This window comes from Coturnix japonica, chromosome 2 (assembly GCF_054131305.1).
Source record: "Coturnix japonica strain WE chromosome 2, WE-NBRP24, whole genome shotgun sequence".
In the NCBI taxonomy this organism is placed as follows: domain Eukaryota; kingdom Metazoa; phylum Chordata; class Aves; order Galliformes; family Phasianidae; genus Coturnix; species Coturnix japonica.
In genome coordinates, this window is record NC_140664.1 from 135,421,171 (window position 1) to 135,433,499 (window position 12,329).

The 12,329-nt window shown below is 42.5% G+C and overlaps 1 protein-coding gene across 9 annotated transcripts in view; it reads right to left on the reverse strand.

Annotated features, from left to right (window-relative positions):
• CTDSPL (CTD small phosphatase like) overlaps positions 1–12,329 on the reverse strand; it is a 64,776-nt gene that overhangs the window by 14,017 nt on the left and 38,430 nt on the right. For 4 of the 9 annotated variants that reach the window (XM_015852921.3, XM_015852919.2, XM_085539068.1 and 1 more), the window contains exons 3-4: positions 10,807–10,839; positions 4,420–4,521 (exon numbers count right to left, since the gene is read on the reverse strand). The exons of 1 other annotated variant lie outside the window; for it this stretch is intronic. In XM_015852921.3, the coding sequence (XP_015708407.1) occupies positions 4,420–4,521; positions 10,807–10,839 (135 nt within the window). The remainder of the gene's footprint in view (positions 1–4,419; positions 4,522–10,806; positions 10,840–12,329) is intronic. 4 more of the 9 variants (XM_085539069.1, XM_015852922.3, XM_015852920.2 and 1 more) reach the window with 1 other exon arrangement.

Consider the following 12,329-nt stretch of genomic DNA (forward strand, 5'->3'; position numbering starts at 1 on the left):
GTAACCCACAGCCTGGAAAGAGATGCAGGAGCAAGCTGCTGAGCCCTGGTTAATTGGGCTGATTAACAGTGTGCTTCATGGTAACAGCCTGAAACAAACCCTGGGAGCAGTCTGGCTGGGAATAAGAAAGGCACTGTTGAGTTTATATTGGAGAACAGCCTCATTCAGCTCTTGCACTCCCTTCCCTCCTGGCTTTCTGGATCAATGCTTAAGTAGCACAAATGAGGGTGGCCTTGCAGAAGTGGGGAATCTCAAAAGAGCCCCTGCAGAATCATTCAGGGTGCTGAGGAGTCCCAAGAAGCAGCTGAGGAAAAATGCTACAAACTCACACTCTAGTGAGCTTTAAAGGATGCTCAAAGAAAAATGGAAGGGAATCCTGCAGCATTAACCTAGAACTTAACCTTGATGCCTTTCACTGCAGAAAGGAGATTCTCATTCCACTGTTAAATGACAGCCATAAGAATTTATACGTAGCACAACGTTCACTCTCAGTAAGGCTGGTCTGGTCTGACTTCTGCTAGTGCTGCACGGGACAGAAGATCACAGAATAGCCCAAACTGGATGGAACCTGTAGGGATCATTGAGTCCAACCGCTGGCTCCACAAAGGACCCCTGCTGGTAAACCACTATCAAAAACCAAACATCCACAGTGGCTAGAGCTGGAGAGCCCAATTCTGATGATGATGCTGTGCCACAAAGAGCTAAAGAGAGCTTCATTAAGACCAAATCTACACTTTTATTTGGCTTCTAACAAGCAAACATCTAGATACCAACCTCTCCGCCTTTGACGCAGGGGAGGCACCAGCTGTTACCTGCATGAAGTCCTCCAAAGAAGGACAAGAGGTGATGATCTTAAGTTGTGCCAAGGACACTCAGGTTGGATATTAGGAAGAAATTCTTCTTAGAAAGAGTAGTGATACAGTGGCACAGGCTGCCAAGGAGGTGGTGGGGTCACCATCCCTGGAGGTGTTCAGAACCATGGAGATGTGGCACTGAGGGATGTGATCTGTGGGAATAGTGGGGGTGGGATAATGGTTGGACATGGAAATCTTAGAGGTCTTTTCCAACCTTAATGATTCCGTGATTCTATACTGCTCTCTTAATAGCAAAGAGAACAGGTACACAAATGTTCCAAAGCTTCACCTTGAAAGAAACCCAAATGAACTCTCAATAAGACTCAGCCACCAGTTCTCAAGTGGTTGCCAGCTCTAAGCATACTTTGAAGAGATGTGCACACACTTGCATCATTTTTATATGCATGATTCCCTGCAGCAAGACAAGCATTCTGTACCAGCAGAGAAAGAATAGGTCACTGCAAGTTGCAAAGTTTTGAAGCCCACTGATAAAACACACAGCTATAATTGACCTTTCTTACCAACAGGACCAGCAGCAACCAGATGTCAGAGAAAACCACGCTATGTTTAGACAACTTAGTTCTTGCTAACCAATAAAACTCACCCTCAAGACTTTGCAACACTAACTAAATTACTCTAAACTAGCTACGTGCTTCCCCCACTTGTATCTGAGGTACCACATAGCTGTGGTGTTGGCACAGGCAATAAGGAAGGGAGATCTGTGGACTGGGGTTCTGCGCTTCATCACGATGGGAAGGCAGGAGCAATGTCTGCAGAGCTGGCTGGCTAAAGGCTTCTGGGGATGCACACACGAAGCATTTACATGCCAAGAGGGAACCGCAGAGAGACTGAGAAAGAAGACAAAGCATTTCCAATAAGAACTTCTGAAAACTGTCTCTACTTAATGAAAAACTTCAAAGTTTTCAAAACGTTCTATTAAAAAAGAAAAAGCAGAAAAGTTTCACAGCCAGTTTTGAATATGACCACATTCCAGACCTGCATGTGGTTTAATTTATTTTACACAAGACAGTATTTACATCTTCTTGATTTCATAATTTACCATTTTTTACCTCTATTATTGTTTTATGATGGGAATGATAACGATAATGTCGATCTATTCCTTTTTTACTCTTGCCAAAGCACCTCAAACTTTTTCCTTTAGTGTGCATTTAACATAAAAGACAAATACCTTCTCCTGAAGCTTCACAAATATGCAGAGGCATAAAAAGATGAGAGTTACCCTTCCTCAGATGTTGCTGCTTTCATAAAAGAGTACTTTAAATACCCTGCATCTCTGGCTGTGTTAGAAAAAATCCAACACAATTATCTGCATTTGAAATATGAAGCCTATTTCATAACAGAATTATGAATTCTACAATGCTGCGTGTTTTAAATAAAGCCTTTTGTACTCAAAATCACAATTTTATGTACGCTCTTATGGCTTTTAAGTGGGGAGCTGGGTAAAGCACAGATTTCAGTGAAAACAACATCTAAAAGAAACCACAGAAGTACATAATTATCCAGGTACAGCAGTGTACATACAGCTGTTAAACCCCCTGGTCTTCTGGCAACTCATCGGATTTCTGATGGCCACAATGACCTTCCTTCAGTCACCCTTTATGAAAGCAAAACCCAAACCACACACTGGAGAGACTGACAGACACTCAACAACTAAAGCTCCAACGTTTACTTTTCTCTTTTGGGTGGTCCTGTGTGGAGCCATAAGTTGGATGCAAGAATGCTTACGGGTCCCTTCCAGACTGAACCGTGTTCAAGACCAAGCAGAACAATCTTCTGTTTTTTCCTAAATACTTAATACTCATTAAATATCTTTGAATAAATGGGATGATTAAATTTGAAGATGAGCCCACTGAGCAAGCACTCTTGACCCTACACACACAGATTGTAGAATTATATCATAGAATGGTCTGGGTTGAAAAGGACCTCAAAGATCATCTGGTTTCAACCCCCCTGCTATGTGCAGGGTCACCAACCAGCAGACCAGGCTGCCCAGAGCCACATCCAGCCTGGCCTTGAATGCCTGCAGGGATGGGGCACCCACAGCCTCCTTGGGCAACCTGTTCCAGTGCGTCACCACCCTCTGGGTGAAAAACTTCCTCCTAAGATCCAACCTAAACCTCCCCTGTCTCAGTTTAAAACCATCTGCCCAAAAGATTTACAGTATGTCAACCATTAAACACATATTTCCTTAAATAAATATATATTAACTGCCTGAATGGAACCTCATTTACGTTTGAGAACTGGAAAAAAAACATAAAAAATCACAGCACCAGGTTATTTACATTTTACATTTCAAGTAAAAACAATGATTAGGCTTAGCACTATGTAAATCTGGACTTTTACATTCAGCTTTCCATGCCTATTTTTGACTCTCACTTAATGAAGAAGGCATGGTTCCTCCCTTCCCCTTTCAGCTGAACAATTCTCAGGCACAGTTTCAGTCTGGGTACAGAAGACAGGGATCTGGCACTGAGGTTAAGAGGTTCCAGTACACCACCACAAATCACTGTGTACCATTAGGCATAATAAAGAAAGAGAAAAATCTTAGTTTCTGTTGGAGGCACAGGAATATTGTTCTAGTATCTCCATATAAGGTCTTCTGTAAGTCAACAAAGACAGAGCGTTGCCAAATTCTAACCACAACATGAATTATGGTTTGCATATTTAAATGCTGGCAACTCAATACTGCAGGATTAAAATGCTGAATTTATGCTTGCAGTGAAAACTGGATTGTAACCAAAACTGAATGACTGCAAAGCTAGTGCTAACTCCAGATTGCTATTAGTAAGGAGTCTTAAAAATTCTCCAGTACTGAAGTATAAACCTACTGTTTTACTGATGTCTAACACTTGCTGATCAGAAACACTTGAGTCAATTTAGGTTATCTGCATTACTGAGTTCTCTAACTTTGGACCCATTTAAATAATAGAAAAACACCACAACTTCCACCCCATGCCGAATTCTGAAGGGTTACAGAAGTTCCTTCGCAAAATGACTGACTCATCAGCAACAGCTAAATGTTATTTGCTCTCCTGCTGTGAGAGCTGAATACTTTAAAACACTTCTGAGATCAGGACAGCAGGCTGTTATTTGCTTTCCCACTACACATAAAGCAATATTCTCCAGCAATGGAGCACAGTGACCGCTGGATGCTTCAGATCTACTCCATCTACCCAGCATACATCTGTGTTGAATTTCCATTCTCTAAGAATATGGCATCGTTTAAACATCAAAAGCGAACCCCAATTTCAGAGCAACAAGTTCCGTACCTGTTCAACATTGCTCCTTGTTGGAATAGTTACAGGCTAAAGCCATGAAACCCAGCAACCTTTCAAGGATGTGTTTCAGACCCAGTATCAAAAACCAGTGGTGTCTGTGCTACTCAAAGCTACATTAGGATGAATAATTGCTGAAGGAACAACAAGAACTCCCAGGTATCCTGGGAGAGCCTGCAAGACCAGTTAACACATTAAGCTGCTTAACAGCTCCCACAGCATTCACTGGCAGAGGTGAGGTGCAAGAGATCACTTTCAGATGTACTCACCTTAAATGAACTGTGCACTAAAGTTTCATCTAAATCAATGACCACACACTTCTTCCCATAGTCTGACGCTGTCAGTTCTGGCAGGAGGTATTTAGCTGGTGGCTAAAAAAAGAAGACAACAAGAAAATGTTAAACCCCTACAGAAGGGGAACTTTTATGCCAACATTGCTGTGCCAGTAGTCACTCACTGAGAACCAGAATGCACTACTCAAAGCTGAATGTTTGTCTGGGCTTGTTGCAAGGACACATATGGAAATCAATGGCTCATGCAATGCCCATACAGCTTATTCTGTTTTGTAAAATGGAAGACTCATTTCGAATGATCTCCAAAGCGCTCAAAATGAAAATGGCAAAACACCACCACTAATTAAAAGCAACAGTGAGAAGTGGGACGTCTGATGTACTGACATCTTCTCCCAGCGGCCCTTTCTAATACTTCAGTTTCAGTTGCTGCTGTTATCCTGCTCCTTCAGGACTATTTCTGGCCACATCATGTAGATGGACATCTACACAAATTCTGTTGGCCGCTAAAGACACCCAAGTGGAGACACTGGCCATGAAGGAAGGTAATTTTGTCCTCCATGAACATGGCTCCACTCTCCTTTTCACCGCTTGTAGGGGTGCTGACAGAGAGCTTTCTTATGGATTGCACTTAGAATCAATGCATTAGACATGGAGTTAAGAAAGTTCTCTTAAACCAGACTATTCAGCACATGCTGCCCTTACAATAACGGCAGCAATTACACAAAGAAAGAACTTTCTTTCCAAAGCAATGCAGTCACACAGACTTCTGATTGCTCAGCACCCAATTTAACATCCCAACCTGCAACGGTTAAGTTATTCCGGACTAATTATTTTCTGACAGAACAGAAATGGAACTTTTTCTCTTGGAGCTGAAACATTTCTGTCTTAAAGAGACCTTTTTGATGGAGCAAAAGAACTAGTTCCATGGAGTAGTATCAATAAGCAGAAGCTCAAGACCGAAAGGAAGCTAAATCAGTTGATAAAGAACTCACTTCACTCTCCTGCCGTCTCTCTAACTGTTCTGTTTGGGTGCTGCTGTTCTGCTAAGGATGCATCCATCCTTTCTTTGTGCTTTTTGGGTACAACTGCCTTTAGTAGAGATGCTTTTGGAGATCTGAGGTCACCACTTGGCACAGAGCAGTGACAGCAGTGAGTAAGATACTACTGCTCACAGCCCAGCAGCAAGGACTGCTCTCCCCTAATCACTGATTTATTGCCACATCCAGTTGAATGATGCTGGCCAGTGATACCTAGCTACTTCTCCTTTAAATAAAGTAACTAACAGAATAGATCCTGGATGTAAATAGAAGCGTCTTTAGCTAAAGTATAAATGATTGGCCAATTTTTAGGAGGGCTCACTGAAACTGACTGAGCTCCTTACGATGAACATCAACAACAGCTTCTCGAGTTGGTGAAATAGAAGCTGCCTTGCTTACAAGCCACTTGTCTTAATATATTTTCTCCCAGCACATATTAGCAGTGGCCTTTAAGAAGAAACCACTGCTGCTTAATGCCTCTAAAGCAGGCATGCATCACAATAATGCAATGGGACCAGAATTTACTGGATGCTCTTTCTAGGTGATAAAGTCCTACATATACACTGCTTGTACAACTGCCTGAGCTCTCTTTGCTTGGCAGCACACTAACACAGAAGGTCAGTGGTAGGGAATGTAGGTTCTTCACTCCTAATTGAGAACCTAAAGGACACTCCCTCCACCTACAGTTTTCATAGTCAGGATACAGACTTATAATCTAAAGCAACTTAGGGCTGATCAGATGAAAATCACACCCTTTTCAAGACAATCATCTTCAGAATCTACTGATGCACGTTTCTTGTCTGTCTTTGAAGAAGTAAAAAATACAGCTACATCCCAAAATATCTTAAGCATATATATGTATATATAAATATATATATATACATATATTTAAGACAAAATAGCTCCCTTCATCTTTCTACTCTTAAGCCTCCTACTATTTAGCGTGAATTTTTGAGTGAACTTAATATGGAAAATATATGGAAATAGACTCTAAATAGAAACATGTACATGACAAACGTGAACACTAATTTCACAGTTATCTTTGCTCTTTCTCTGGAATCTTGTTCACCTGCCATCAGAAAAAGGATGCACATACATATACAAAAGGCTATAAAGACACGAGCACCTTTGCCTCATAGAACCTGAAATCCCTGGCAGGTCAGCCTTCCTATGTGCTTGGGCTTTGAATTCCACTTGCTCCTGTTTTCAGAAGCACCTGCTTGCACATATGAATAGAAGAAACGCATCTTTCTCTTTCAAATCCTGCATCTCTGTTGCTTTCAACTTGGAAAACACATTCACTGCCTGATAATCTACCAGGGATGTGGAAACTGCTCTGAAGCTGCAGGGACTGCAAACAAGAGGAGTTGTAATTACTGTGAACAGTTGCCTTTGATAATTCTATTTTAACATGTGGGCTTTAAAAATATTTAAGTCTATTAAGAGTATTTAACTGCAACAAACAGCAACTCACATTCACTACATAATCCTCTCCAAGATACTACAGTCCTCCGTGGAATTCAGTAGAAAAACAACCTGTAGTATCTCAGAACTGCAAGTCCCAGCTTGGGCCTCAATGCCAACGAGAAATAAACTGTATACAAGTTAAAGCTTTTAAACTTGTCGGTGTTTGGGATTCCTGCGTTCCAGGCAGGTCTCAGAGCTGATCAGCTAACTGACCTTGCACAGAAATGACGGCTGAACTCTTAAAGTCCCATGGAAATTGTATACTGCCCAATGAAAGGAGAGGAGGGGAGCAGGAAAACAGGGCTCCTGGCTGAAGGCAGAACAGCTGCTCAACACAAACCTTTCAAACAATTTGCTATATAAAGCAATCAGAACCTTTCTTCTCTGCAGGACCATGCAGAAAGCAGAATTAATCCTCTGGGTACTGAAAATGTTGCCTAGCCCAAGCACAGAGCATTAGCTCACTGTTCAGGCTCCCTCCAGTTCAGTTCTGGTTGCACTCTGTAGCTAACAGCTTCTCCAGCAGTTGGGCACCAAGTGCTCCAACATAAGCGAACATCTTCCCATTAAAACCCAGCTGCCAAGAGATGGGAGGGACAACTGTGAGGCAGGCAGCTCACAGACTTGCTTCTGGAAAAGCTTAAAACAAGAAGTTATCAAAATGCAAGTGAAACACAGATATCCCAGCGCTAAGCTTTGACTTCTGCAGGGATTCTGAAGGCTCCTTCCAGTCCCATTCCTTCACTCGGATTTTAAACAGAGGCAAAATGCTAAAGGATATTTCTAATGTATTTAATTAGGTGCACGTGCATTGCTTTGTGCTTCCATCTGCCTTCTCAGTTACCCAGGTTTGTATTTATTTCACCCCAGAAAACTCATCGCTTTTCAGCACTTCCCCTCCCCCTCCAAAAAAAAAATAATCAATTAATTATGCAATTAATACCTAGAGAACTGATTTCAGCAGAAGATACCCTGCACTGATGCAGTGTATGTATCTCATGATAAACCTACAGAAAACCTTGTATTCTGACCAGGGCTTCAACATGAACATTTAATGAGAGTGAGCAGTGCTCTTTTCTGAGCCACTGAGGAATTCTCTAAACACTCGAAGCGATTACGTTTGTGATGCACCCTATAAAAAGTAAAGGTCCAATTTAATTGCCACCGACCTCGCTCTCTGTCTAAAAGATTTTCTGCTGGTATGTGTAATACATACAACTCAAACAGCCCATTCCTCATCCATGTCCTCACGTAGCAGAGCATCGAGAACATTTCTGCATTAATAGGTCTTAATTACAGACTGAAGAGCATCTCCAAGCTAACCTCTGGGCTCCTGCACTAGGAACAAACAGCCCCTGCAACATCAGCAAAAAGGACTGCTTTAATTTTGGCCTTTTAATGTCATGGAAATCCCAGATATGAGCACAGACAACAGCATCCTGGGCTGCATAAACAGAGGGCAGCAGCAGGGAGAGGAAGGGGACTGTCCCACTCTGCTCTGCCCTGGAGGGGCCCCACATAGAGCACTGTGCCCAGGCCTGGGCCCCCAGCACAAGAGGGACTGGAACAGTGGGAGAACATCCAGAGGAGCTCACGGAGATGCTCAGAGGGCTGGAGTGCCCCTGCTGTGCAGGAAGGCTGAGGGAGCTCGGGGGTGGTCAGCTTGGAGAAAAAAAGGCTCTGGGGAAACCTCGCTGTGGCCTTACATTACTCAAAGGGAGGTTTAACAGCAATAGGACAAGGGGAAGTGGTTTTAGAGTACAAGAGTGGAGATCCAGGTTGGATGTTAGGAAACAATTCTTTACTGGGAGGGCAGTGAGGCACTGACTCTGCTGCACAGAGAGCTGTGAGTACCCCATCCTTGGAGGTGTGCTCAGGGACAGGCTGGATGGGGTCCTTGGCAGCCTGAGCTGGTGGGAGGCAATTAGCCCATGGCAAGGGCTGGAACTGAACGAGCATTAAGATATCTTCCAATCCAAACCATGCTGTGATTCCAGGATTCTATACACAGCACATTTGGGTCTGTATTTAGAAGGTGACACAGTGTTGTGTGCTGGCCTGGAGTGACAGGAAGAAACAGCAGGGCCACAAATGTCATACAGCCACCAGCGGGCACTGCTCCCTTGGCAGCAGGCAGGTCCTGCTGCATAGAGAGGGCATCAGATGGCACAGGAGGAGAGGAATGATCTGCACCCTGAGAATCACATGCCATTCCAGAGAAGATAAGTTAATTTTGCTGCCTTAAAGTGCTAGGAATACAGATCTTTTTAGATCTTTACAAGCATAAGATCCCCACTCTGTCTTGTCTTCTGTATGTTAAACAGTCCCTCAGCAACAGAAAAAAGAAAACAGAAGCCTCATGAATCCCTTGTTTTCCTACCACTCCCCATGCCTAGTAAAGCACTGCTTTGCCATCACCAAGATGGAGCTCTAGCACAGCTTCTAATTTCATGACTGAGTCTGACAAGGCTGTACTCATCTGTAGTTTAAAAACTTTCTTCTTGAGGTCTTCTTTCATTAACACTGACATCCACTATTGGGTAACACTTAATTGTAGTTCAGAGCACAGCCAGAACAAATTGTACATTCAAATGGCTGCCAGGACAGCAGCACTGCCTTGACTGAGCAGCACACAGTGAGTACACAGAGGACTTTAGCAATCAGTCTTATCATTCAGAAATTGGTATTTTCATATACCTGAAGCTTTTTATTTCCAGCTTGCACATATAGAAATTATGTATGTGTATTTATACACACACACACATAGGCATTTAGCCACGTAAGATGGAATCACAGAATGATTTAGGTTGGAAAGGACTTAAAGACCACTGAGCTCCATCCCACCAACTGTAGGCAGGGCTCCCAACTACCAGGATCAGGCTGCCCAGGGCCCCGTCCTACCTGGCTTTAAAAATAACCTCATACTAGAAATAGTAAGTGGGGAACAAAGAGTGGTTTCTAACAGCTCTTACAAAGCCCAAGTAGGGGGGAAGGAGCGCTGCAGTTTTCCCAGTCTCCTGACACTGCTGCCCTGCAGCACTGAGGGCTCTTAGAGGAGCCCTTGTAATGTTGGGTTACATGAGAAGGAAGGAAAAGAGGGGGGAAAAAAATGCTATGTTGGGGAATACTCAGCTCTTTAGGACTACCAAGGAGCTTCAGAAAGAGCACTGTGTCAACAGCTCCACACACCAGCACTGGTGTGCTATTTCCTGGAAAGCTCTGCAATAATAAAGCCTTATAAACAGCAAAGGAGCTCAAAGAAGTATGTCCAGCTTTTAAAAAGCCTAAGTCTTCATAAAAACAAGTCGAAAAAGAACAGCTTTCTTGACCAAAAATGGTCACATCTCATTAAATTAAAAGCTTCGGTTTGAAGGACTTTTTTTTCTTTTATTTAGGTTTGAAAAATAATTCAAATGCCTAATAGCATTCCACGTTTAATCTAGGGAAGATAAGCAGGAATACTAAGGGCCATAAAACAAGAGCTGATAATGAGTGCATCATCTCCAACAAGCAGAGTAATGCAGCTACAGGCACAGAACTCTGCTTCCCTCTCGTTTCAACACACTATTGAAGGAAGCAACCTTAACTCTCAAACTACTTCATGCATTTTCAAAAGGACAGAAAGCCAGAAACAAGTTTAGCTGAGATGAAAGCTGAAAGTCACGTAAAACCCAAACCCTTCTTTTAGTCTGTGGACATGCGTGGTTCAGTTCATCTCTGAGTATACAACATAGCAGACAGAACACAAAATCCTTCTGTTAACATGCAACACAAAACAGACCTGTTAGGCTGCAACGTAAGAGGACTCAAAGCAAAGGTTATGAAAATTATGAAAAGAAAAAGGGATAAAAATACATACACTTGGTATAGGCATGACCTGCATCTGGTCACCCTGGGGAAAAAGAAAAAAAATCACTGTAAGGGTAATGGCTTTTAAAGGGTAGAACAAAGGTCTGAAGCAGTAAACGTAGCACTCAAAACATTTTAAACCAAAGTTCAAAGTATTCAAGAAATCAGGGTAAAAATAAAAACAAAAACAGGACCTTGCGTTGTAGTTGCTGTAATGATTGGTTAGTATATTGGTATTCATGGTTTTTAGGAGACTGGACTGGTACAACCCATGCTGTAATTAAAAAGAGATGATCATAAGAAAGCACCTGTATTTACTGTAACTTTTTCAGCTTTAAGGTCTACCAGTGGGTATATTTATCCATTTTCACTGCAGCTCCAGAGGCTCAGCCAGATCTTGGTAGCACAACAGAACTTTTCAAGTTCACTTTGTTTGGGATGACTGTCTCAGAAAAGACAGCATTAATTAAGCAACAGCTAACGACCAAGATCAATGGATGGATGACAAGCCAAAGAATCCCACCTCCTTCAGCCAACAAGAGGCAGAAGCATCAGTACTTCCCACAACCTTCTTTTAGTGTGCAAGACGACAGCCAGGACCTTAGCCAACTTCATGTTTCCTTCTCATGCTGGGTAGTACCACAACACACGCTTACTTTTAGAGCTTGTTGGAGCATCATCTGAAGTCCATGTGCCATTTGAGAGAAGACTGGACCTGAGTAGGTGCTGGTCAGATTGGTTGGCCCGGGAACAGACCACTACCAAGGATAGGGTTATGCAGTACTGACTTTGAACTATGTGTTGTGTTTTTTTTTCTCCTCTCTTTCCATCCTGTCGTAGAATGAAACACAACTGGAGCTTCTCTTCCATCAACAGATGAGATCAGCATAAGACAGAGACATCACTGCTGTTACAGTAAAAGATTATCTTAATGGTGGGCACAAAAACATCCGAGTATCACATCAGGCTTTCCCACAAACTTCAAGAGGCAGTCATCGCTGTCTAAGTAGCTTGTTGCTTTGGCAGTCTATTGAAACAAGAACTGTGCCCCATAGATTACTGTAAGGCTGACTTTCATGTGAATCTAGAATTAAGTTGATAAAGCTCTTGCATCATGCTTCTGTTTTTCTTGCAGGATTTATTAAACCATGAAGTAAAAGAAGTGAATTCCCTAGATGGAACCCTAAAAGTACATATGCAAAACCCAAAATGGTTATGACAGTGCTTGGAAAAACAAGCAGAAAGATACATATGGGAGTCTGCTGTTGAAGTGTAAGTAGCCATGAACATACAGATGTTCTTTGAAAACAATTCTGCTATGAGAAACTTTTAGGAGTGTCCTGCTTCATTTCCTGGCACCGGAAGGGAAGTAGGTCATAACGCTATCATTTGAAGCAGTGACAGATAAATGCATTTGCTGAAGCCTTTCTACAAGCCCCTGATGCTACAACAGGACAAAGACGAACTCAGAGTGCCAAAACTTCCCCACTGCATCACTAAGATATACAGAAACTGATTTGCTCGGCCACTGAC